The following is a 27,687-nucleotide window of genomic DNA, read 5'->3' as shown; positions in this document are numbered from 1 at the left end:
TGGGGCTTCCAGAAGGAAGCAGCCTGGCTAACGTCTTGGCTTTAAGCCAGGAAGACTGATTCTAGATTTCTGATTTCCAGAACTATAGGATAAGTTATGTGTGTGTTTTTTTTAAGCCACTTTAAATTTGTTACAGCAGCCACGGGAAACTCATACCAGGTTTCCTGTTGCCTGGCCCAAGGCTCTTGCCATGAGCCCCCCCAGGAGAAGCAGCCAACTGTTGCAATAGCATCATTTTCTCCAGCCCAGCAGGACTACCACTCTTATTTTAAGCAGAGAAACTAAGAATAAGTAGTCACCTTAACAACCACCTCACAACTAAATAAAATTGGGATAAATTTCAACTGCCCTCTAAGATTCCCAGGCCTTGAGGGGATGCCTTTTGACCCAACGTTAAGGACCACAGATACATGCAGCCCAATGCGCCCTGCGGCTTTCTCTTCAGCTTGGCACTGACAGCTACTAACCAGTGGCTGCAAAAGCCCTTCGTTTCTGATTTTTTTAATTATTCAAAACTTTTAATTTACACTTTCCATTTCATTTTGCATCCAGCAGCCTGTGGTCTTATACTCCATTACACTCTTATTAAGTGACACATTAGGGCCATTGGCACGAAGGCAAACTGGCCTGGCTGCCGTCAAAGCGGCCACACAGTCTAGCCTCGGGGGCACCTTGCACCGTCTGCATTTAGCAACCTCCCGGCTCAGCCTCTGAGCTCAGGGATCGGGGAGTGTGTGCGAGGCTGGGAGAGGAGTCATGTTGGGACAAGCTCGACTTGGATAAGAGATGCCCCCATCACCCCTATTGCACTGTTCACGTGGCCCCGATCCCTCATCATGATAAAGCAAAGAAAACGCATTAACTTACAACTCCCTGGTTCTCTCTGCCACTCTTCAAAGCACCCAGATGTCAGGGTCCCCAGTTCTTCCTGTTGAAATGTATCCTGATGCCTCTCCAAGCATTCATTTCAGGAGGAGTTTAGGTTGGTAAGAATGGCAGGAACAGTGAACTGAGGCTTCAGGAGTGACAAAAGCTGAGCGCGAGCTGAAAGCTATTCAGAAGTTAATCTCGGTGCCTCTCTTACATGACACTGGTTCTAAACATTTAGGACTTTGCATCCACCGAAGACACTTGCTTTCAAAATAGCCGCTGCACACTCTCTGACCAGGTAAACCTGCACGGAGCCCACACACAGGGCCACTATCAAGTATCGGGAGGGCAGCATGTGTAAACAATTTTCCCAATGGCTGACAAACACCCTTTTCCCTTGCGATGATAACTCAGTAACAGCTAAACACCATCTCCTTGATGGGCAGAAAAGAAAGAACCACACCTGCAAATAAAAATCCCATGCCCGTGAGAAAAGTGGATCCCGGTGGAAAATAAGAGGCATGATTTAATTCCCACAGAGGTGTGCTTGAGCAAGGTCACCCCCATAAGGAAGGTGAGGGTCCTGGCACCCCCCTCCTGAAGTCTCAAAAGCACAGATGCTCAGCACACAAGGAGGAGCCTTGTCCACCTGTGGCTTCTGCTTGCCTCGATGCCCAGAATCCTTTCTAGCCAGCATCTCCTAAGGACCCATGAAGAGTGATTTTTCAGGCACTGGAAAGGTAACAATGAATAAAACAAGTCTCTTGTGTCCAGAAACTCGTGAGCGTGAATAAGCAAAGACCGAGCAAGCAAAATATCCCTTCGTGAGGGCTATCACAGACATGTCCCTCTGGAATCAGACACCAGGGGAAGTGACATTGTACGTGGGCAGTGAAGGTGTTGGCTGAGAGATAGGGTCGTGGGAAAGAGAACTGTCTACTGAGCAGAAAACTAACGAGAGAAGAAATGAAGCAGCCAAGCAGAATTTTTCTCAGGAAGCTCAATGAGGCGCTCACCTGAGTGAAACAAAGAAATTATGAGCTAAGGGGGAAAGCCTGTGAAAGATCCCAGAGCCATGAAAAGGGGTCTGGAGTTAATCCACGAGGCAATGGTGAGAACTGTGGGCACTCTAAGCCAAAAAGGGGTGCATTTCTTCCCTCCGTCATTCATTCAACTAAGAGTTGGGGACCAGCTCTTCTCCTGGAACTACAGTGGGAGCCAGAGATGGAAAGATGAACACAAGAGAATCGCTCCCTTCCCTCCTGATGCGTGTCACCTGCCCTGAAGACGGGGGGTTATACAGACAAGAAAAGCAACGGGCTGTGATATGAAGAAGGCGAGAGTACAGGAGATAGGGGGGCGTGTAGCAGAGGAAACCCAACAGAGTTAAGGGTGAAAAGCAATCATGTTAAAGATGAGGTAGGAGGAGCCAAGGGAGCCAGGCAAAGAGGGAGAGGGGAAGGACGAAGGGGCAGCTATGTCCCGGGGAGAAGGAACAGCACGTGAGGGACCTGAGGCCACTGAGGGCAGTGCGCCAGGATGTACAAGTCCAGGATGGCTGGACAGAGAGTGTGAGCAGGATGTTAGGAGGTAGGGCCAGGGGGGGCAACAAGAGCAGCACGTAGCTCTGGCTACTCTCTGGAGGGTGCAGGAGATGCTGCCGCCTCAGTGAGGATCCCAGAGGAAGAACGTGGCCCCAGAGGCCAAGGTCAGCTGCAACTGGATGGGCAAGCACACAATGGAGGGAACAAAGGAAAATGAGAATGAGGACTCGGAAGCATGGCGCCTGGGAGACGAGGAGCTGGGCACGTTAACTAAGGCGGCAGGGGAAGAAAGGTGTCCTTGAGAAGAAGCAAAGTAAGAAGAAGGGCTTAGGAACTTGGGTCTTAGGGACCAACCGAGTATCCCCTAATTAGCATCCTTAACCAAGCGGTCATTTGGCTGGCCTTTCACAAACACTTCTGGGAATGGGGATCGCAACCCTCTCCCAGATGGTGGACTCCAAGACCTAGAAAATCAAGTGGTGAGAACAGCTGTTCTTTTTCACATTGAGAAGATGCCTGCTTCCCCATCATTTGATCCATTGATCTTGGATCCACACTCAGGAGCAAATCACAAGAAGCCATTGCCCCTTCCCATGGATTGGAGAAGGCTGGCCACACATTCAGTGCTTAGCATAACCTCGCTGAACGTTAGCGCCTCAGAGGGTGTGCTTCATTTTTACAATGTCACTTCCTACAGGAGAAGAGGAAGCTCTAGAAAGAGGAGGGGCTGTGCTCCACACCCCCCAGCTGCTCTGGCTGATCCTAGGGCCTGAGACACCTGACCCTGTCCACTGCTCCCTCAGCTTCCCGTGCAGCGTCATGGAATCGAACTCCAGATCTTATGCTCAGAGCGTCCACACCTCAGGGAGGGTTCTCGGCCCCGCTCTCAGGAGATCCATTAAAATTAAATAGGGTTGAAAAATAGGTAAACCCGCATTAACTATGCACAGCATTCCCATGAAAGCAGACAGCAACCCTGTACCTTATTTATGGCTCCGCCTGCCTTGAAACAGAAAACTCAAGAATGTCAATAAATGGATTGCCAAGTTGTGTTTACAGAGAGAAGAATGTCTCCTCAGGACTGTCTGGAGGCGCGCTGATGTCTGGCCATGGGCAGGAGCTCCGCAGTGGTCTTTTCTAGAGTCTAAGGATCTCTGGGGTCAGGAGGTTAGTAGGTCATCCTAATTGTCCCCAGTCCTCAACGCCCTCCCACCATGCTGCCTGGCGTTTGCACACTTTGCATGGTGCCCACTTCACACCCTCCCAGCGCAGCTCAGTCTGGCGCTGAAGAGAATGATCCTCATTATGATAAGCTGGACCCCACTGTGACAGGGTGGCCCCTCCAAAGATTCAGGGGCCATCAGAGTAAGCCTGATCTCTCTGTCAGGTGACAGTTCTTTGACTATTTGCTGAAGCTAATCATATACACCTGGAGCCTCTGCCTCTCCCAGATAAACAGCCTCAATTCTTTCCACTATTTCTAATATCACCGGCTTTGAATGGGCCCTGTCATTCACCTAGATTCTCCTAAGTGTGCTGACTTATCTAGACTGTTCTAAAAGTATAGCCTCCAGAAATAAAGGCAGTAGCCCAGCTGTGGACTGTTACCCATTAAAAGAAATATGTCACCTTTACAATGCTAGCTAGAATACTTCTGCTAATGTACCCAATCACCCAGTCCCTATTTAAAGCAGTTTCTGATTTGGTCCCAAGGATAGGATTTATTGGTAAGCTTCATGATTACAGGTATAGTACCTATGCCCAGTCTGTGCATGTTGCTTCAAGGTTTTTTTCTCAATCCTCCCCATTTCCTATGATCTATCTGCCAGTCTAGTATCATTCAAAGTCCAGGATCACAGCCACTCCATCAGCCCAGGTGAGCAGGACAACATGAAGCTGGAAAACAGCCTTCAAGTTGACATCAACACACCACTGACCACAGCCAGTTATGCATTCTCTGTAACCCTGATCAACTTCTAGTCTGTCCTCTGAGAAACTGAACCATTTATCTTTGGGGGACACCCCTCCCCCAATGTCACTCCACATGTTTCAGGGGACTCCTCTCTACCCTGTGACCAGAAACAGGCACAGTGCTCAGGGCCTCCCTCACCAGCCTCTCTAGTCACAGTGACTCAGGTCTGGACAAGTAACCAGAGGCAATCCTAAAGAATTAGGGGGAAGAAGAACCCCTCTTTCTACAGGGACTGGGGAGGATAAACTAAAGCCTCTTCTGTGTAGGAAAAGCTACCCTGAAAGAAACCACAGAAGAGATAAGTAGAGCAAAGGGATGAAGAGAGACCAAGCTACATAAGTATCATTTGAGCCCCTGGATCCAACCCTGCCTGAAGCCCGCCCTACCTTCAGACTTATAAGTTTTGTTAGCCCCCAAGTTCCCCTTTGGCTCAGATCTTTTAGGGTTGAGTTTCTATCAATGAGTGCAAATCAATATTCTGCTACTTCCCTCAAGGCACCCAAAATGTCATGTGATCCTCTGTCAAACCCCTTGCTGAAGTCTGCTACCTCACTGAAGCCCCAATCTACAACATAGTTTTGTAGTTTCAAAGCCCAGCTCTTGAGTCCAGTAATCCAGGCCCCATCTTGACTGGCTTTGGGCAAATCACTGACTTACCTGCCTCGCCTCGTCATCCGTACCTACTACACTGAATTATTGCAGAGAAGGACATAACACATGTAAAGTCCTTACAACAATGCCTGGCAGATAGAAATGCTCGAAATACTAATAGTTTATATTGTTGTTATCATCATCATTATTGTTATACTCCTACTCCTACTACTCCTACTACTACTTCTACTTCTACTACTACTACTACTACTATCAATCTAGCTATACTGTGAAAGTCAATGTTCTAACATATTAAACCGAGTCTGGCAGCCGATGCTCTTAGTCCTGTTTTACAAGGGCTCCTCCATCATCCCTAGAAGAATGCTTCCTTATAACTAACCTAGGATTATCATTGACTCTCCTCCCTCCCTCTGGTCCCTTTGCCGAAAATTAACCATCCGTACCGCCATGGCATAATTTACTCTATCCGGCTGCTCAGATGAAAGCTCCACCACCTGCCGGGATGTAGGAACAGGAGAGTGACAGAGAAGTGTCACTGGGCCCTCCCTGCTATGCCGGCACACAGCTCCCCCTCATTTATATTCAGTCTCGCTAACTCAGGGCAAATCTCAGAAAGTGAAGTGGAACTCCTAATTAAAAGGTAGCCTTGAGCTGTCAATAAAATTATGCATAAAGAAAATGTTTAAAAACACAGTAGCGACTTCCTTGAGTCAGATTTGCTTTGAGTTCATGTTTCTCTTTGAACTCGAGCGTGGGGTAAATAAGAAGAAAGTGTGTTGCGCACCACCACCCTGCTTCCCTCCCCAGAGCGCAGAAAATCACCTCTGATGTGCAACACACAGCGCTGCACTTGCAACTGCTCGCTGGAGGACTCATTCGCCGGTCTGGTCCTTCCTACTGATTTCTGGGAAGGGGCAGGGATTGGCATTGGTACTTATTTATTTGGGGAGGGCCACTCCTGTGTTGCATCCCTGTGCTCACAGATCAGAATGACTGACCATCCCGCACACCCAGCTCGGCCCAGAGCTCCGGCTTCCGCCTCCCACAGCCTCCGGGGCTGGTCTCCTCATCCCACACACGGCAACGTGGTCTGCGTGGTCGCCTGTCTGGGTCCTCCCCGTACTGTGAAGGTCCCGCTGCCCGCCCACGGTGCGTCCAGCACCCACCTGGCTCAGCAGCGATGTGAAACCCCGGCAGGACCAGCGGTAACACAATGTTGACTATGTGAACAAATAGGTGACTAAATGGGAGAAAGAACGAAACGTCGGGCTCCGTGAAGAGTCAAGTAATCCCTCGAGGGCCCAACCTTTTCCGCCTGCAAAGCTGGTGCTGCTGTTTGTGTGACTGCTACCCATGCCACTGCGTCCAGGTGCCCCTTAGTGTGCTGGTGTTTATCTTGTCCTCCTCACAGTAGTGACTACATCCAACTACCTGGGTAAACCAGGGCAGGTCTTTCTCTGTCACCAGGCACCGGCATTCCAGTCTACACAATGGCACGCTGGGATTCGATGACTCGGAGGCTCTTCCTAGGACGCTGGGACAGTCAGGGTTCTCTTTCTTCCCCCCACCCGCTTCCCTCTCACTTTGAAAAAGCTTCCTTCTTACCTTCAAAGCTCCCGGCAAACAGGTAAAGCCAGGTGATGGCTGGAATGCAGAGAACCGTCAGCGAGGCAGCCAGGAATTTCCGTCTCCCCCTGCAGATTGCCAGCATCCTCTCAGAGGTGGCAATCCCTACGCCCAGCGCCGTGTCTGTGCCCGGAGCGTGGAGTCCTTGGCCTCCCTCATAATACTCCCTGCAAAGGAAGAGCAGAGCGGGAAGGGTGAGTTCTCAGCACTGTCCACGGACGCACACTGCAGAGACAAAGAGCCTGGAGATCTAGAGAGCAGTCCGACTCGTCCACGGTTCCCGCTAACCTTTTATCCCAGGAGAGGATGCTGGTAGCCTTGCGATCTGTCAAAACTGAGAGAGTTAAAAAATAAACAAAAGAAGCCCTGGCTGCTGTGGCTCAAGTGGATTGAGCGTCGGCCTGCGAGCCAAGTGTCGCTGGTTCGATTCCCAGTCAGGGCACATGACTGGGTTGTACGTCAGGTCCCCAGTTGGGGGCACGAGTGAGAAGCAACCACATAGTGATGTTTCTCTCCCTCTCTTTCTCCTTTCCCCTCTCTCTAAAAGTAAATAAATAAGCAAACAAATAAATTTTAAAAAGAAAAAATAAAAATAAATAAATAAAAGAGCATGAAAACTGTAAGGAATCTCTTTGTCTCTCTCATGTGCACACAACCCCCCCCCCCGACACACACACGTGCACGTCATCCTAGCATTTATTTTTGAAGCCTGAACTAACACACTCGTTAAAGGAGCATGTAGGTGGCACCTGGTATACACCAAGCACTAACCAGGTGCTGTGTTTTGAAAAAGTAGACCCAAGGTTGGCTTCCAAGAGCGTGGTCTGACAAGACAGACCAACAGAAAACATCCACGGGAACCTCTCTGGGAGGATGATGAAGATGCTGACCGACCCACACACGGTCAGGATGGCAGCACAGTTCCCGTGATCCTGGCAGAGAGAACTGTGGAAGGCATGCAGGGCCGACGGACGTCAGAGTCAAAGGAAAGGAGACTGGAGAGGCCACAACATCACCTGCAGGAGACTACATCTTCATCACCATGGAGAACCTACACACGCTCACCAGGACCACCTTGATGGCATTCCTCTTTAACACAGAAGAAGATGTCCAGAAAACAATTGCAATGTGTAGAGAATGGGGAGGAACAGAGAGAGAATCTATAACCCGTCTGCGGAGGGACAATCCTCAGACCACGCAGAAGACTGGCTGAAACCTGATACAAACAGGGGAGAAGGTAATACAGATGGAGCAGCGGGCCCATGGTCTTCCACCTGAGGATATAACCAGAAACTCACGTGATTCAGAAATGAATTAAAAAACCAACAGATCATGAAATCCCGTCCCACCTCCTCCTAACACAGATGTCACACTGGCTGTAGGTGGAGGGGGCAGTCCTCATGGGGCCTCCCTAACAGAGAAGGACCTACCACTGCACACAGCTCTAACAGTAGGCTTCAAATTCCCAAAGAATCAGCGTCCCCATAGACGTTCCCACAATGGGTCCTTCCCTCTGCCACAACCCTGAAACCCTCCATGACAACAGTCCGATGGAACTGTCTCCCTTCCGCACCAGTCTTTGCGTTTCCAGGAGACAGGTGGTCTGTCTGAGGCACCCGGCATTCCTTAAGAGTTAGCATACTGCCTGTCACCCGCAGGGGCCCAATAATAGGCCACTGAATGAAAAAATGGAATCAGATTCTAACCCGAGGAGACCCTGCGGAGCTTCAGGAGTTTGTGTTCAGCAAGTTGCCGGCGATAAACACCTAATGGAGCCCTTCTCCACGATCAAAGGCCAGCCTGTCTTCTGTAACCAGTCCGACACTTTTCTAAATGGCTCTCTTCTGAAACACATGAAAGACCAGAGGGCTGGAGGGTGTGCACTGGGAAGTACAGCCGAAAAAGAAAAATCTCTTTGCAAAAAGAATGTTGACTTAAGAAAAGTCCCCCGCTGGGGAAGAAGGAGAAACAAAGCCCACAGACTCTGCTAGTCCCTAAGAATGAGAGCCGAGAAAATGCAGGTGGTCTCTTAGGAAGAGGGAGTGGAGGGGGGAGAAGGCTGTGCAGGTAGACAGGCCGGTGCCACAGTTGACTAGCTATGACCTTGGCAAGCCCCCCGTCTCTGGATAAGCTTTATTTCATCCATCTATGCAATAAAGTGACACCTTCTGTCTGGGGCAGGAGGCTGAAATGAGAAAACCCTTGAATGACTAGCAAAGACCCATTAAGCAAGTGGCAGCGTGAGCCCCCAGCTCCCTGGGAACCCAAGAGCAGCCTTCCTTATGTTTTTCTCTCTCCCCCTCCCAATCTCCCCCTTAGGGTTTGGTAGAAAACAGATCCCAACAAATAGGTGCTGACTGACATGCCGGGTGGCTGATTTAAACATGAACCTGCTCAGTTCTCCTTCAGGAGTTACCACCACATTAAAATTCCTTTTTTTAGAACAGTTCACTTATAATAATAAAGACAACTAGTAGTAAGTAGCACTTACTATGTATCAAACAATTTTCTCTGTTTTTTTTACTTTAATTTTCGAAATAACCTACTTTTCATCCCCATTTTATAAATAAGAAAACTAAGGCCTAAAAAGATGAATTAACTCAGCCCACACACCTATGGCTGAGACACGTCAGTCAGGCTCTGCTCTTCCTAAGGGATTGACTTGAACCACCTCTAGGGGCATTTTTTTTTTTCTAATTTAACCCTAAATCTTCATATTGAATTTTATGAGTATTTTCTTTCCCAGGATCAAATATATCACCAATGTTTGTTCCCATTCCAAAGAAAAAACAAAAAGGACCATAGGCAGAAATATAATCAGAAAGTTGCAGATGAATTTACACTTTAGGAGCAAGTCGGAATATATTGGAAACTGAACACCAGTGTCATTAATATTTAAATAACACCAAAGAACTCTTTATCCGTGGCCCATGTGGCTCAGTTGGTTGGAACTTTGTCCCATAACAGAAAGGCTGAAGGTGCAATTCCCACTCAGGGCACAGTGTGCCTGGGTTACGGGTTTGATCCCTGTCTGGGCGTGGGCATGTGTGACCCCTGCCCAGACACGTATGATCCCCAGTCCAGACACATATGCGAGGCAGCCAGTCAATGTTTCTCTCACATTGATGTTTCTCTCTTTCCCTTTCTCTCTTTCTAAAGGCAATGGGAAAAAATGCCCTTGGTTGAGGACTAAAAAAAAAATTTTTTTAAAGCACTTAAAACACTATTTTCCTCCTTTTCCTATCTCTATCTGCATAAGACCATTTCAATTCACACAATTTATATAAAGTTTTAAAACAGAGTCAAGGTTGGCTTGCATTTTATGATAACACTGGCACCTGAAATTAAACTCAGCAGGTAAAAAAATAGTCCTTCATGGATTTGACTTTTAAATGACACCTCTGTGCACTAAAGACACATTAAAAAAAAAAATCTCAATTTATATCAGAAGTTACTCCAGGAAGTCAATACAGGAATCAACACAAGAAGAAGAAAGGAAGGCAGAAACCTCGAGGAGGGCTGGAAATTACATCCCAAACATGTGCAAATGACCTAAGAAAACCAATCTCTAACCTGCACTTACCTCGTGAAATGGACACTGAACCACCCGATAACTCTCTAACTGCCCCTCCCTCAAATCTCACATCCAATTTCTTGACCAAGCTGGTCAATTTCTCCTCCTAAACATCTGCTCTGTCCGTCTCCTTCCATGTCTTAACCATGAAACGTCACATTTATAGACAACACTGTATGAGCCACAAAAATGATCATGATCTATTAAGCCACAAAAGGAGGACCCAAAGTAGAATGCAAAATGTGATTGCAAGTTTCCCTCAGTCCTGTGTAAATAGATTGCATATACATGTATAAATAGCTCCGTAACTATAGATATGAAAATGGTATGAGCATTAAAAGTTACCTCTGTGTCGAGAATGCGTCATTTACATTATATGAATATATTTTCTCTAAATTTTATACAAGGAGTATGCGTTGCTTTGATAGTTTAAAAATATTTAAAAGCTTGAAATCACCATGTCGTCCTGTCATATTGCTCGTAATTCAAAACACCTCCATGCAGACCGTGTAATACACATGTGTTAGTTTTACTTTACTTGCTGGGTGCAGGGAGTTAACATCAGCAGGATCCTAATTGGGAATATATACCTGCAGGGGTGGCTGGTTACCATTTGAAAGACCCTAATCAGAAGCCTACATTCCAGACACTGCTCCAGACCTCCCCGATCAACACCAGAGGCTGTCTTTTAATTAGCAGCACGGATGTTAGAAATGATTTTTCAAGAGTGTTCAAGATGTGTGGATTTTCCAGAACCACTCACTGCACATGAAGAAGGAATAAAAATCTAAGTAACTTCAAAAAAAAAAAAAAAAAAAAAAAAGTCGGAGGAACCCAATGGCCAAAAGCCTTCAGGATCACTTCTTAGGATGCCAAACTGATCCTATGGGCACTTAACAGATTTGAGCCATGGATTTTAACTAGAAGACGGGCTGAATCTTATCAGTCACACATTGTTACCCCAGTTTCCAGTGACCCTTTCTTGCAAGATGTTGTCCCAGGTCCTAAGAGTGCAAAGAACTGGACTGAGCTCATAAAACAAGTCCCATGGCAGATGGACCCTCAGCAGATGTTAGCTTTGCTTTTATCATTAGCTGTATTATTGCTTGTATCTATCGCCAGCTGGTGTCTTCACCCAAGCCATCTTCTCACATACTCCCCGGCTCTCCTGCAATGTCCTTTCTCCTCCGCTGAGAATTTCAAGTCCTGCAGCTTCTGTAGAACCTCTCTGGCAAGTCAAGACCTGGAGCCTCTTTGCCGTCCTGTCTAAACTCCCACAGGTGTCAGCAACACATTCCTGATCACTTAGCTGTCTCCTAATTATGTCCTGTGCATTAAGCTAGTCATTAGACTAAAACCCTTGCCCTGGCTGGTTTGGCTCAGTGGATTGAGCGTCGGCCTGCGAGCTAAGTGTCGCTGGTTCGATCTTCCAGTCAGGGCACATCAGAGAAGGAAAACTCTGATTCCAAAAAACCTCCGCTGCCTTGCGGCATACCTCTTCAGGGGAAAGGCTAAGGGAGTAAACCCCGACAGAAAATCCGGAGCCGGAGTCCCTAAGGCGGTTTGACATCGTAGTCAACACCGGCAACTCCTGCGGCGCACCTGAAGCCAAGCTGTATGGACTCCGTCTTTCCCTTGGATCCTTCAGCTGCGAAGAGAGGGGGGGTCTGCTGCATGGGCAACAGCAGACCCTCCATATCACCCTGCCCAGGCTCTGTAGCTTCAGCTCCACTGGAGAGGACACTCCAGCGTCATCGCAAGATGTCGATTCAACACGGGAGGAGACAGATACCGTGTCACTCCCGAGTTGGACTGCACAGCCATTCTCGGCTGTGCAGATAGACTCTTAAGAAGCTACACCATCGTCTCTTGAGACGGACGGCTGCCGACGAGACTAAAACCCCCGAAGGGCAGAGGACTGGGTGTGTTTTAAACTCCTCCAGGAGAGCAGCACCGAAGACAAAGGGTTACACTTAACCATCTCTATCCGGCGTGAGCTCTGGCCCAGCAGCAGCAGCAGCAGCTAAGATCTCATCACAAAAGCAGAACCTCAGGCCCCACCCCAGTCCCACTCAGTCAGCATCTGCATCTAAACAAGATCTCAGGTGATTCCAGCGCGCATCACTGCTGGAGAGCTCTGTACAGCTGTGTGCTGCCTAATGACATGTCAGTCCCGGATGGAACATATATACATGGCATTCCATATAACCTCGGTGTGTACTGGCCTGTGCCACTGAGGTCTGTGTGAGTGCACTCTGTGATGTCCGTACAATGACCAAGTCGCCTAAGGAACACGCTTCACAGAGCATAACCCCATCATGAAGCGGGACACGCCTGTCCTGAAGCACTTAGTAAATAAACAGAGCTGGCCCCCCACCCGCCACACCTACCTGCCCTCCTTACCTCACCGCTGCAGGGACCAGCCACTGCACTCATGAGAACCATTCACGTCCTGGGCTTTGCTGATTGCATATTTATTACAACGGTTACCTTGGCAGATGGAAGCGGAGTTTCTGGAAGGAAAAGTGCCTTTTTCTAATTAAACAAAAGCACCTTCTGGACTACAGTTGGCTCTGATGACCTGCCCCATCCCCATCAAAAACACTTCTCCCCCATTTGAATACTGCCACCCATGGAGGCATCATTATACACCTCTTATAAAAAGGAAAAGGGAGATGAAGAGAGGCTAAAAAGGCACTGATTTAGTTGTTGGAAACCCTGGGACTCACATTTTAGTGTTTTCGAGAAAATAGAACAACAGTTCTTTGCTCAGGACAGACAAACTGGTGACCAGCCTGCATCTCCCTCGTCAGAGCCTGATGCCTCAAGGACAGACAGGCACCTTGTCTACTTTGGTTACTGCGGTTTTTGTTGCTCGCACAATCCCTGGCATCTAAGAGGTGGTCAATAAACATTTATTGAATGGATCAATGACTAAGTATCTCCGTCACAGCCAGCAGCCTCCCTGGATATTCATTATCATACAAATCCCTTCTCACACAAGCCCCAGCTGCCTCCTTCTTCCCAAGCCCAACTATGGAATTCTGTGGCACTTGCCCTATAGGAGCAGCAAATTCCTCTTTATCCTCAACTTGCTCTCCCTTCGTTCCACCTCCTGCCCTTGTGTGAAGGTATGGCTGTTGCCTGAGTTGCTGCTTTTCCTCTCCCCTACTCCTTGGGGCAGGCCCCGAAAGACTAGTGGGTGGGTCTCTGTCCTCCTGGCTTCCGGTTGTCACTAGGGAATCTCACTGCTCCCCTTCCGAGGAAGACCCTTTCCTCTTGTGGCTCACCCTCCTCTATCCTTGTGTCCTTGTCACTGTCATTTGGCAGCTCTACTTCCCCCTACACATTCTTCTGCCTCTCCACCCAAATTCCATGACAGAAATGGCCAATTGGAAACATTTGCCCCTTTACATGGGCCAGGTTTACATTCTAGAACCCGGTGTCACCCAAAACAGCAGAACCTTAACATTTCAAATAGCACCCTCAACCCCTGCCCAGCGCATCTGTTAGCCTTCCCAGGCTGCCATTATACCAATTCTTCACTGTCATCATGAACCACACAGCCCCTCCAGGTCCAGATTTTCTTTATAGTCTCTCTTACTTGGCTTAGATGCCATGGCTCATTATTACAGCCTCCCTCTGTAATCATGCACACCTTCTTTCCAACTGCATTGGCTGGGAAAAACTCAATGAATCAGATGAACACGACCACACTTGTTCTCCTCCACACCTTCACTTGGGAAACCAAATATTGGGTAGGAAATCGCACTATTCAGCAGGCAAATTTATTCCCTTTAATCATTTTTTTATTTCATATGGACAGTCAGCTGCTCAGAAATGCTAACTTTCTCTGGCAAACTAATAGCCTGTCCTCTGAGATAGTTATTTCCTTTACTCCTTTTCTTCTCAAACCTCTTTTTCTTTTTCTTTTCTTTTTCAAAGGTCTTTTTAAAATTTAATCTTTATTGTATTTTTTTCCATTACCATTTAGTCCCCTTTACGCCCCTCCCCCCAGCAGTCCCCATACTGCTGTCCATGAGTTCTCCTCCACCCCCTAACTCCTCCCCCGCCACTAGCTGTCATCTGCTCTCCATCTATGAGTCTGTCTCTGTTTTGCTAATTAGTTTGCTCATTAGATTCCACATATGAATGAAATCATATGGTATTTGTCTTTCTCTGACTGGCTTATTTCACTTAGCACAATGTTCTCCAGGTTCATCCATACTGTTGCAAAGGGTAAAATTTTCTTTTTTATGGCTGAGTAGTATTCTATTGCGTAAATGTCCCATAGTTGTTTTATCCACTCATCTACTGATGGGCACTTGGGCTGCTTCCATATCTTTGTGATTGTAAATAACACTGCAATGAACACAGGGGTGCTATGTTCTTTCTAATTAGTGTTTTGGGTTCCTTCAGATATATTTCCAGAAGTGGGATTGCTGGGTCAAAAGGCAGTTCCATTTTTAATTTTTTGAGGGTTCTCCAGACTGCTTTCCACAGTGGCCGCACCAGTCTGCATTCCCACCAACAGTGCACGAGGGTTCTCCTTTCTCCACATCCTCGCCAGCACTTGTTTGTTGATTTATTGATGATGGCCATTCTGACTGGTGTGAGGTGGTGTCTCATTGTGGTTTTAATTTGCATCTTTCTGATGGCTAATGATGTTGGGCATCTTTTCATATGTCTATTGGCCGTCTGTATATCCTCTTAGGATAAGTTAGGTCTATTCAGGTCCTTTGCCCAGTTTTTAATTGAATTGTTTGGTTTTGGGGGGTTGAGTTTTGTAAGTATTTTGGATATTAACCCCTTATCAGATGTATCTGTGAATATGCTCTCCCATTCTGTGGGTTGCCTTTTAGTTTTGTTGATGGTTTTCTTTGCTGTGCAAGAAGTTTTTAGCTTAATGTAATCCCATTTGTTTATATTTTTCTTTTGTTTCCCTTTTTTGGGGAGATATATCTGATGAAAAGTTGCTATGAGTAATGTCGGAGATTTTGCTGCCTATGTTTTCTTCTTGTATTTTTACGATATCAGGTCTAACATTTAAGTCTTTGGTCCATTTTGAATTTATTCTTGCGCATGGTATAAAAAGGGAGTCTAGTTTCATTTTTCTGCATATATCTGTCCAATTTTCCCAACACCATTTATTGAATAAACTATCTTTAGCCTATTTTATGTGCTGGCTTCCTCTCTCAAATATTAATTGACTATAAAGGTGTGGGTTTATTTCTGGGTTCTCTATTCTGTTCTATTGATTGATGTACAGTATTTGCTTTTATGCCAACACTATGCTATTTTGATTATTATGGCCTTATGGTATAGTTTAATATTAGGTAGCATGATTCCTCCAACTTTGTTCTTCTTTCTCAGGATCACTGCTACTGTTCAGGGTCTTCTGTGGTTCCATATAAATTTTTGAAATATTTGCTCTGGTTCTGTGAAATACATCATTGGAATCTTGATAGGAGTCGTATTGAGTGGACATTTTAACGATGTTAACTCTTTCTACCCATGAACATGGTATGTACTTTTACTTATTTGTATCTTCTTCAATTTCTTTCTTTGGTGTCTTATAACTTTTCCTGTCTTTTACACCCTTGGTTAGGTTTACTACTAGGTATTTTATTCTTTTTGAAGCATTTGTGAATGGGGTTGTTTTCTTAATCTCCCTTTCTGTTAGTTTGTTATTGGCATATAAAAATGCAACTTATTTCTGGATATTAATTTTTTATCTTGCTACTTTGCTGAATTCATTTATCAGTTCTAGTGGTTTTTGGTGGAATCTTTGGGGTCTCTATGTACAGTATCATGTCACCTGCAAATAAAGACAGTTTTACCTCTTCCTTTCCAATTTGGATGCCTTTTATTTTTTCTTCTTGTCTGATTGCTGTGGCTAGGACTTCCAGTACTATGTTGAACAAGAGTGGTGAAAGTGGACATCCCTGTCTTGTTCCCGATCTTAAGCGGAATGCTTGTAGTTTTTGCCCATTGAGTATGATGCTGGCTCTGGGTTTGTCATATATGGCCTTTATTATGTTTAGATATGTTCCCTCTCTTCCCACTTTGCTGAGAGTTTTTATCATAAATGGGTGCTGTATTTTATCAAATGCTTTTTCTGCATCTATTGGTATGCTCGTGTGGCTTTTAGCCTTCAGTTTGTTTATGTGGTGAGTCACATTTATTGATTTGCGAATATTGTACCAACCTTGCATTCCTGGAATAAATCCCACCTGATCATGGTGTATGATTTTTTGATGCATTGCGGTATTCGGTTTGCTAACATTTTGTTGGGGGTTTTAGTATCTATGTTCATCAGGGATATTGACCTATAATTTTTTTCTTTGTAGTGTCTTTATCTGGATTTGGAATTAAGGTAATGCCAGCCACATAAAATGAATTTGGGAGCCCTCCCTCCTCTTGAATTTTATGAAATAGTTTGAGAAGGAGAGGTGTTAGTTCTTGAAATGTTTGGTAAAATTCACCTGTGAAGCCATCCAGTCCAGGGCTTTCATTTGTTGCAAGTTTTTTTTATTACTGCTTCAATTTCACCAGATGTAATCTGTCTGTTCAAATTCTCTGATTCTTCCTGATTTAGTTTTGGAAGATCGTATGTTTCTAGGAATTTTTCCATTTCATCCAGATTGTCCAGTTTGTTGGCATATAGTTGTTCATAATATTTTCTTACAATCCTTTGATTTCTTTGGTGTCAGTTGTTACTCCTCCTCTTTCATTTCTGATTTTATTTATTTGGGTCCTTTGTCATTTTTGCTTGATGAATCTGGTTAAAGGTTTTTCAATCTTGTTCATCTATTCAAAGAACCAGCTCTTGGATTCACTGATCTTTCGTATTTTTTTATACTATTTTGTTTATTTCTGCTTTGATTTTTATCAGTTTCTTCCTTCTACTCACTTTGGGCTTTGCCAAACAGCCCCTTTTCTGAATGGTAAATTCCAGGAGTGTTCCAGGATTCAGGGTGGGACCCATCTTTTTTTTTTTTTTTTTGCTCCCCCAGTGAGATCACCCTCCTCAATGGCTTGTAAAACAATCTCCAGGCTGATGGCTCCCATATTTGTCTCTCCAGCTCTGGCCTCTCCTCCAATCTCCAGGTTCAAGTGGCTACAGATCTTCATGTGCTTCAGACCTCAACCCCAATGTCTCCTTCCGAACCCACGCCTCTCTAGACCTTTCCCACTTCCATAAATGTCACCTACTCCATTTCTGAAGCCAGATACCTGGGAGTCATTCTCAATTCCTCACTCACCCCTCTTCATTGCATCAAATCCATGCATCCTCAAATCCTGACATTTTACCTCTACAGCCTGCATTCTCCCCAATCACACATCTATTGCTCTCCAGTTTTACTGCCACTATATGAGTCCAAGCCACCATGCTGTCGTGCTTGTGTCTCGTGCAGTGGCCTCAGATCAGTTACTAAATGTTACTAATGTTTCCCCTTGGCTCTTACATCCTCAACTCTTTGCCATGCCTACAAGAACCTACATGGCTTGACTTCTAACTACCTCTAGGGTCTCATCTCCGGCCCTTCTCCCTTTAATTCTGCTCTGTTCCAGCCACTCTGGCCCTCCCACTCCTGGAATATGCCTCAGGGCCTTTGCACATGTGAGGCATGCACTCACTGAATGAATGGACGAACCAATAAGTAAATGCAAGTGCTGACAAAGCCTCAACCATTAGGGACCTTGTTGTCATTCCAGGATTGTTTCAATAAGCTCCTTTTAAACAAAAACCTGCCAACAAGCTGGTCTGAGAGTACAACATGTGTAATATAAGTGACAAAATCCTCACATCACCCTAAGTAGGTCCCTGCAGCAATGATGTGCCCTTCAGACCCTCGTCGTTTCATTTGAGGCCACTTGCCAGTTCACTTTGTTAACTTTCTCCTTTTTCTTTCCTGCTCCATAAAGAGAAACACACAAGAGGCATTTGGCCTCTGCCTCTGGGCCTAGAGCATCCATCCTGAAGGCCGATCTCGTAGTCACGTCTCACTTCCTCTCTTTCAGGCTCCACAGCTTCTCCTCCCTGCCGATGACCTTTGGCCTGTCATACTGGTGCTCCTCATTTCTTTCTTCATTTGGAAGATGGCATCTGGCCTTGGAGGCACTGTTTAAAAGTCGATCATGTGAGCTACACCAGAAATATGCTTTGGAACAAACATTGAAAACATGGAGTTCACTATCTTTTAAGGTCCATTCCTACCAACTTAGTTTGTCCTGATCCCACTGCGAAGTCAAATCCTCTTGCTACAGGGAAGCACATCCTTTTGTCTTTGGAACCACTATGATGTCCCAGATCAAGGGGCAGAGGCCTTCCGAGGGCCTCCAGTCTAGTCTTCAAACACCCATTTCACACAATTCCACAATTAGGACACACTACCTGCAGGCTGCACATTTGCCCATCTTGTTTCTGTTATGTTAAAAACAAAGTCCAAGGCACACCTGCATTTCATATGGGCCTCTCAGCATTTATAGAGGACTGGGGGGGTCAGGATCTGGGCTCTGTATATCAGCTGGAGGATCTAAGCAAGTCATTTGATATCCCAGAGGCACCCATCTTCTTTCATAAAAGCATGTGGCAGTATCTAGCACTAACGGTTGCTGCCAGGGTCGGAGGAGGTCAAATGAAATCCATGCTATGATTGCACAGCAACGTAAGATGCTGTAGCAGTATTAACAACATTAAAATAAATCAGGTGAATTTTAGTGGCTTGACCAAATTCTAAGAACAGCACACACATGACTGCCTCCTTGCTGTGACAGCCACAAAGTGGACAGAAGAGCATCTTAGTCCATTCGGAGCTTCTGTAACAAATAGACCATGGACTAGGTGGCTTAAACAACAAATATTTATTTCTCATAGCTCTGAAGGTTGAGAAGCCCAAGATCAAGATGTCTGCAGATTCCACGTCTGGTGAGGACCCCAGTTCCTGTTCAATCTTTTTACTACATCCTCAAATGGCAGAAAAGGTGAGGGAGCTCTTTCAGGCTTCTTTTATATAAGGGCACTAATTCCACTCATGAAGGCCCCACCCTTGTGACCTAATCACCTGCCAAAGGCCCCACTCCTAATACCATCTTATTGGGGGTTAGGATTCAATATACAGATTTTAGGAGGAATACAAACATTCAGTACATAACAAAGTAGGAAAAGGAACTAACATATGGGTTTTCCCTGGTCCTGCCTCAGGGCAGCAAGTATTTGTAAAGACAGAAATATTAAAAAAGAAAGAACATCCTAACATCTACCAGAAGAAGAAAAACCTGAGCTTTATCATTAATAATTATAATAAACAGTGCATTTTTCAACACATAACTACTCTTTACAAAAGGACCATTTTCATTCCTTACAAAGGGACTGCCCTCTGAAACAAATTAGATCTCAAAAGTTAATACCAGGAAATAATTCTCTCATGAAAAATCAATACTCTTCTTTGGACAGGACAATGCCGGCTCTCCTACTCTTGCAAAACCCATTCTGTTTTCTATTGCCACCTTTAAAAAATTAAGAATGAATAACAGAAATTAATTTTAATAATATATTTTATTTAATCTAGCATAGCTACAATATCAACATTGTAACACATAATCAACATGAAATATTGAGCTATTTTATGCTTTTTCTCACACTGTTTTCGAAATCTAGGCTGCACCTTATAGTAACAGCTCATCTCAATTTTTTTTTTTTTCAAGTTATGAGAAAGTTTATTTGGCAAGTTATAGAAGTGAGCCAGCTGGGGTACACAGGCTCAGGAAACAGGTTACAGAGGCAGAAGAAGGGCCCGTGGTGCTTAGGAGAGGGAAGGGCACAGGCAACATGCCTGAGGAAGAAGAGGGAAGAGAAAGGCAGTCTTGCTCTGAGAGGGAGAGCACCCTTTTCTCCTTTCACATTGTAAGAGAACGTTTACTTAGGAAGTTACAGAAGTGGTAAAAGCGAGCCGTAGGAGAACTGGGCCGTGGAAGCAAGTTACAGAGGCAAAAGGAGGACGCTTACAGCTCAGGAAAGTACACTTGGGAAGATTTGAGTGGGCATGCTGGGGGGAGGGGAGGAGCAGAGAGAGAGAGAGAGAGAGGTCTAAAGAGAGAGAGCGCGCACTGCCCATCTCAATTTGAACTCGGGAGATTTCAAGTGCTCAAGAACCCCAGTGATGAACAGTACAAGTTCCAACAGCTTCTGAGCCTTCACGTCATCCCACTTAGGGACGTAAGCCTGGCGTCAGGCATGAGATTGGAGCTTAAGCGGAGAACCTAGGAGGCTGTGCAGGGATGCAGGCTGGATGACTAGCATCCTGAGCCCGTGGACCTAGATAAAACTGGAGTTAACTGATGTGGGAGCCCTCAGGAAAGCAGGCCACACTTACTGGGCAACAGGGATACCAGTTACCACATTGATACTTCCCACGTGATCTTCATTGACTCAGGCTTTACAGCTAGTCTGGATGACTCCGCTTCACAGGCAGGGGCATTGAGGCTCAAAGGCTAAGTGACTCTGGCCACGGAGTTGGGAAGTGGGGCCCAGGGGTTAATCCCAAGACTTCTGACTTCAAACCCAATGTGCTTTCCTCCGTGTGGCAGTAAAGGCCTCCGTGATCTGACTCCTGTGGACCTCATCACTCCACGTTCCAACGCCGGACCACCACCACCTAAGTAAAGGATGCGATGTACTTCACAGCTCCCTGACGTCCCTCATGCTGCCTCCACTTCCTACTGGACGAGCTCCTGTTTATTCCACACAGTGAGTCTCTAAGATAGTGATTCTCAACTGGGGGTAGTTTTGCATCCCTGCTCCAAGGACATTTGGCTGGGCACAATGAGGGGCTGCCCGCACCTACTGGGTAAAGGTCAGGGACGCTGATAAACATCTTACAAAGAAAGCCCAGGGATGCCCCCAACAACAAACAGTTATCTAGGTCAAAATGATAACAGGGCTAAGGCTGAGAAACCATACTCTACGGCACCACCATCCCTCACTAAAAGGGCTCAGAGCACGTTTCCACGGGGCACATGCCCGAGGGAACTGCGGATTTCACTGTGGAAGTCATTTCCTTCAACACTTCCACCCTTGGCCTGGGGAAGTGCAACGCATTGATCTGCTTCCCAGACACCTTCCTTACTTTCCATCCCTTATATTACACCACACAACCCAGATTCTGCTTTCCAAGGGCAGGAGCTCAAGTTGAATAGAGATGTCAACAGGCGGGCAGTGTGAATATCACTTGTAGCAGGGAGCTCTCGTTGGGGTAACACAGGTGGAGAAGCAAAACGGGAGAAAAGATCAAGAAGCAATCAAAAATCTCCACTTACAGCATTAACCTCTTTGACAATGCATCGCCAAACAGATCTTTAATGCAAATTGATCTTTCCTGAGGATGTGCACTTTTTCCTGGGGTCAGATGACAGCTCCGGAAGGCTGATTTTTATGTTTTCTTCTGAATGGTAAATCAGCTCTTAATCACATCCACGAGGCTACCCATGAAGCCACCCATTGGAGTGTTTCAAGTCTCCGTTCTTTTGATTTTCATTCTGGAAAAGGATGGCTTAAGCAGGCATGCTTCACATTCTCAATTCCGCTTAAGCAAACGCGCATAAGCATTTAACAAGGGCTAATACTGCAAAATGCACTTTGGTCCTCCCAACTGTTGGAGGATTACGTGTCTAACTTGCAGAATCTATTTTTCCTTTGCATTCCAAGGCCTGTGGAGATTTTCTGTAAAGAACTCCTGTAGCAAATGGTACCAAGAAGGCAGCTCTGTCTATCCCTTTTCTCTACTCCTTGCCAAGCACCCCTTTCCACGCGGCGATTGTTCACGGGGCTCATACTGTCCTCCAAGCACAGAGCTTGAGGCTGAGGATACAGAGAGGGGGGCCATCTGCCCCTGAGGAGCGTAGTGAGGACTCAGGAGACAGACACAGATGCCATGACCATGACCACAAGGCAGGACCAGGGAAGACGTGGTTCTCAGGAGAGAATAGCTGAGCCGAGCCAAAGAGGATGGCACAATATCAAGAGGCTGGGAAGGAAAGAGAAGTCATTCCTGGCGGAGGGAACCACTAGGGAAAATATGAGCGTAGCCCTGACACCAGGGAATGGTCACCAGCCACTCCTTCCAGAGTCAAAAAAGGAGGCTGATAGATAGAAGGGAACAAGATTAGGATGACCTTGAATGCTAAGTGGTGGAGAACTTGAACTTCATTCTATAGCCCCTGGGTAGCTGCTGAAGATTTCTGAACAGGAATGACAGCCTCTGTGTTAAGAAGACGAACAACTCTGCGCGCGGGTTAGCTGAGGAAAAAGTCCAGCCCGGAGGCCAACCTGCATGATTCTGCGGGCAGACTCACCTGGGAGCCATCGCGATAGCAATACTGGTGCTTGTTTTGAGCCTATGACTTGTTTGACTTGTTGCAACAGTGTTGATTTGGTCCATATGTGGGTGCAATGGACTGAATGTTTGTGTTCTCCCCGAATTCCTATGTTGAAATCCTAACCCCCAACATGATGGTATTAGGAGGAGGGGTCATTGGCACATAAATGGGTGATAAGGGTGGAGCCCCCAGGAATGGGATTAGTGTCCTTATAAAAGGAACTCTTTCTGCCATGTGAGGACACAAGGAGAAGCTGGCACTTTACAAACCAGAAGAGGGTCCTCACCAGATCCCAACCCCGATCTCAGGCTTCTAGGCCCCAGAACTGTGAGAAATAAATTGTGTTGTTTATAAGCCATCCAGTCTGTGGAGCTCTGTTACAATAGCCAGAACAGACTAAGACAGGGGGCTGCACCGTGCTGAGGGGCGGGGCCTCCAGCTGCAGAGTTTGAATCGCAGCTGGTCCCGGTGTTAGAGCAGTGCTGTTCTCCTGTGACTGAGGTTGGTGTGGGGATAGCCTGTGACCCAGTGCTGGTCACGAGCTGCGGTGGAAGGAAAGGTCAGGGTGGCACCAAACCCAGAGAGGGAGAGAGAGAGTCATGAAGGAAATTTCTCTTTTAGACAAACACTATTTGCCTCACGTCATAGAAAAAGCCTCTAAAATGATAAAGTACATGCTGAAGGGCCTCCTCGTTTCAATCTATTTGAATTAGACTGTGCGACGGCCCTCAGTTGTCATGCATGTTAACCTTGTTCAGTGTTCCCCTAATTTAGGCCCCATAAATATCCTCACAATGAAACAAAAATGGCTTTTGTTTTCTATCGAAGTGAAATTCACATAACAGAAAATTAACCACTTTAACACGTACAATTCAGTGGAACTTAGTGCATTTGTAATGCTGTACAACCACCACCTTACCTAATTCCAAAAACTGTTCACGACTCCAAAAGAAAAATTTCCTTCCCTTTAAGCAAGCATTTCCCCCTTCTCCCTACCCCTAGCCCCTGGCAACCACCAACTGACTTCCTGTCTCTATGGACTCACCAATTCGTTCATTCGTTCAACTCTGTTCATTCGTCAGTTGATGGACAGGTGGGTCCGCTCCAGCCTTTGGCTACTGTGAATAGCGCTAGTAGGGACACCTGTGTACGAGTACTTGCTGGAGGAGAATGGCTTTGCCTAAGGTTTTCTAAATCCCTCTGCTCTGTGCACGTAAGGATGTGCCTTTATTAATACTAATGATTTGGGATTTCTAGAACTAGATACCTGGGGAGCTCAAGCAGCTGCAGCTCCTGCAGCGACGGTGGCAACAGTCTACCACGTGCCTGGCTCTCTGCTGGGCACCTGACAACACTTACATCTCATCGCATCTTCTCAGGACTCCTGCTACTGAGGCATGATTATTCCACCACTGAGATAACTGCAGCTTGATGTGGGTTAAATAACACACGTTCCACACATAGCGTGGAGCGGAATCAAAGTTCAGCACAGTGGAAAGGCGCCCGGCATGTTATCTGGCACAGAGCAGCTATACGATGAATATTAATTAATTAATCAAGTACATAATGACAGTTGGATAATTAAAAAACAAAAGAACTGGTGGGGGTAAGAAGGTCCAGTCTACCCTTGACTTTCCCACCCCTCCTCATAACTGACCGTACTCCCATGTGCATAATGCTTAGTGACACACCGTACTAGTTTCTTAGGGCTGCGGTGACAGAGGGCCATAAACAGGGTGGTTTAAACAACATATATTTATTGTCTCAACAGTTCTGGAGGCTGGGACTCTGAGATCAAGGTGTGAGGAAGGCAGGCCCCCTCTGAAGGTGCCAAGGAGGACCTGTGCTTGGCCTGTCTTTAGATGGTCCCTCAGCTGTAGCCACACAACTCTGGTCCCCACGTGGCATTCTCCTGATGTCTGTGTCTGGGTCCACATTTCCCCTTTATAAAGGCAGCCACCATATTGGATTAGGGCCCAGCCTAAATCAGTAAGATCTCCTTTCAGCTCATTACATCTGCTATGACTGTATTTCCAAACAGAAACACATTCTAAGGTGCCGGGGATTAGAACTTCGGCTTATGAACTATGGGGAGGACACAACTCATCCTGCAAGTTACCTACACCATCGTGCAAAAGTCAAGAAAGGAAAGCACCATGAGGCAGAGAGTGAGGAGGAGGCATTTCAGTTCTATGGGGTCAGGGAAACCCAATCCCCAGAAGCCACCCATCAAAGAGCAGCAAGACTGACTTGGGGTAGCTAGAGGATGGACACGTTGGCCCGAAAGCTACCACAGGTCTCAACATTCTCACGGTGTGAAAGAAAGAGCATGACACCAGGCTTCAGGAAGTCTAGTTCTGGTCCTGCTCAGCCAGCAACTTCCTGTGTGATCTTCTCTGGGCCTCCACATCCGGTCAAAATAAATGTGGGTCCCATCGCTGAACTCTTAACACCCAAAACACAGCGTCTACTTATCAGCCCCAAATTCCATCAGGGGCTATATAAATTCCTCCTCTGCAGGGGTGCAGAACTGCTCCTGGCTTCTGACAACCTCCGGGTAAGAACTTTCAGCTCACGTGCCACCAGCTTCAAAGTTAAGAGACTCCATCTCTGGCATCCAGGCTTCTACACAGAAATCAAATTGTTCCGCTATTTCTCACGCACACACACATCGGACAGATGCAGCACATGGAGTAAACAGCCTAGTTAATAAGTGCAAGTTCATTAGTTGTGGGGCTGTCAGGAGAACCCAATAGCTGTGATAACACACAAAGCCATCCCCATCTTAGAAGTCAAGCTAAACGCTTTCCGTTTTTATCGCTCATTTCATAACCGCGCTGTCTGGCTTTAAGAATCAATAGCCTGGTGGTTTTGGTCTCCAATAAATTTGTCTTAGTTTGGACATTTTTTCATTTCCCGTGCCACCTGACGAGAGCGGGATAAGGTGAATTGCTCCTCTCACCGCATTGGTTTTTCCAAATCTATAATTTCATGCTGACATGTTCCGCAAACCAGTGGAGGCCAACGAAGGAAAGAGAAAGCAGATAGCAGAGGCCCTGTTCCCAACATCAAAAGTGTTTCCAGCTGGACGCCCTGGCTGCTGTGGCTCAGTGGATTGAGCGTCGGCCTGCGAGTCAAGTGTCGCTGGTTCGATTCCCAGTCAGGGCACATGACTAGGTTGCACGTCAGGTCCCCAGTTGGGGGCGTGAGTGAAAGGCAACCACACAGTGATGTTTCTCTCCCTCTCTTTCTCCTTTCCCCTCTCTCTACAAATAAACAAATAAATAGATTAAAAAAAAAAAAATGTTTCCAGCTGGGATCATCTGGGACAATCAATTCAATGGGTTTCACATGGACAGATGTCCACTGGCAGACCCCGGGTGACCCACCATTCCCCTACCAAAGAAGTTTCATCCAGCAGTTACTAAGCGCCAAACCCTGTGCTGGGCAGTCTACATGAATTAGCTCATTAGTCCTTATGAGACGGCTGCCTGAGAAAAAAATGCCACTGTTTCATACACGCACTAACAGATATACACATTATACTTCTTTCTTTCCTTTCCTTTTTTAATTGCTTTTCTATTACAGTTGTCCCATTTTTTCCCCATTACTCTCCCCTTGCCCGCCCACCCACCCACTCCCACGGTCCATCCCCACCCGTTGTCCATGCCCACGGGTCATACTAGCTCCTTGACTAGAGCCTTGCCCTTATTTTTATATACGACACTGAAAATGAACAAAGAAGGTATTTCTGGCTTTGTGGATAAGAGGAAGCGGCAAGAAACGTAAAGAACAAGCCCGTTTAAAACAAATACACACACGCAGAAACTCAAAAGCAAGTCTGGGGAGGGAACGGTTCCCTGATCCAACACAAATTATCTGAATGAGGAAACAGAGGCTCAGACAAAGGAATGTCATGGCCACAGTCATCCAGAAAGCAAAAGACAAAATTAAGTCTGAACTCTGAGTTCTTGTCGTCTTGCTCTTGCTGCTTCAGTTTTATTTTCTTCCTCCTCCTCACCAAATCAACGCATTTTATGAAATGCTTAACAGACCTAAACTGGGGAGAATTTACGATCTGGAAGCATTCAAGATGAGAGGGAGAGAAACCCTTCAAGAATCCCTCAGTCCAAATCCACAGAAACAGGTATTTACATGGGCCTCAAGAAAGGAGAGGATGAGAAGTGACTGCCAATGAGTATGGGGTTTCCTTGAGGGCAATGAAAATGTTCTAGAATTACATAGTAGTGAAAGTAACACAATTTTATGCATATACTGAATACAAAAATCACTGAATTGTATACTTTAAAAGGGTGAAATTTATGGTATGTGAATTATACCTCAATTAAAAAAATAATCAGGGACATCAGAACAGTCAGGGCTTGAAATGCAGATTAGCCCCTATTAAAATAATCAAGCTAAAAAAAAAAAAAAAAAAAAAAAAAAAAGATGCCACCGGTCACCCTTATTCATCCTGAGCAATTTCAAGTCATAAGCATGTCAGGCAAGACACTACAAATGCTTTGCCTGGTTTAATCTCCACAACAATCCTATGACACACATATCACTGTCTCCTCATTTACAGGTACAAAACTGAGTCTAGGAGTCAAGAGCTCCCTCCAGATCACATAAGGGGTCAAATGCCTGTCTCCCAGGTCTCCTCCTATCATAGCACTTCGCAAAATATATTTAGTTAGTTGGGTCTGGAGAGAGAGTCCCTTTAAGCAAGGACGATGCTATCGCAGGGAAAGAACAATTTTGGAAGAGCAGTTTGAGATTTACCGGACAGCAGACTGGAGCCAGGGGATGATGGGAAAAGAGAAAGCAGGCTAGGTGTTATGCTAAGTGAAATAAACCAGTCAGAGAAAGACAAATAACACATAATGTCACTTGTATGTAGAACCTAGCGAACAAAATGAAAACAGACTCATAGATACGAGCAGAGACTGACAGCTGTCAGGGTGTGTGGGGGGCAGGGACTGGGTGAAAAAGGGGAAGGGATTAAGGGAAAAACTCACAGACACAGACAACAGCTTGGTGATGACCAGATTGCGGGGGGTGGGGTAGAAGAGCGTAAAGCGGAGATACATGGTGACAGAAGGAGACTA

General features: G+C 46.0%; 1 protein-coding gene across 4 annotated transcripts in view; it reads right to left on the bottom strand.

Moving 5' to 3' along the window:
* LARGE1 (LARGE xylosyl- and glucuronyltransferase 1) overlaps positions 1-27,687 on the bottom strand; it is a 522,466-nt gene that overhangs the window by 385,795 nt on the left and 108,984 nt on the right. For all 4 annotated transcript variants that reach the window (XM_090272547.1, XM_090272549.1, XM_090272546.1 and 1 more), the window contains exon 2: positions 6,604-6,791. In XM_090272547.1, coding sequence (XP_090128673.1) covers positions 6,604-6,709 — 106 coding nt within the window. In that variant the 5' untranslated portion in view covers positions 6,710-6,791. The remainder of the gene's footprint in view (positions 1-6,603; positions 6,792-27,687) is intronic.

The sequence above is a fragment of the Furipterus horrens genome, unplaced genomic scaffold (genome assembly GCF_987537825.1).
Source record: "Furipterus horrens unplaced genomic scaffold, mFurHor1.1.pri manual_scaffold_4, whole genome shotgun sequence".
Taxonomy (NCBI): Eukaryota; Metazoa; Chordata; class Mammalia; order Chiroptera; family Furipteridae; genus Furipterus; species Furipterus horrens.
Note: the sequence above shows the minus strand (reverse complement) of the source record. Positions and strands in the feature narration are given on the sequence as shown.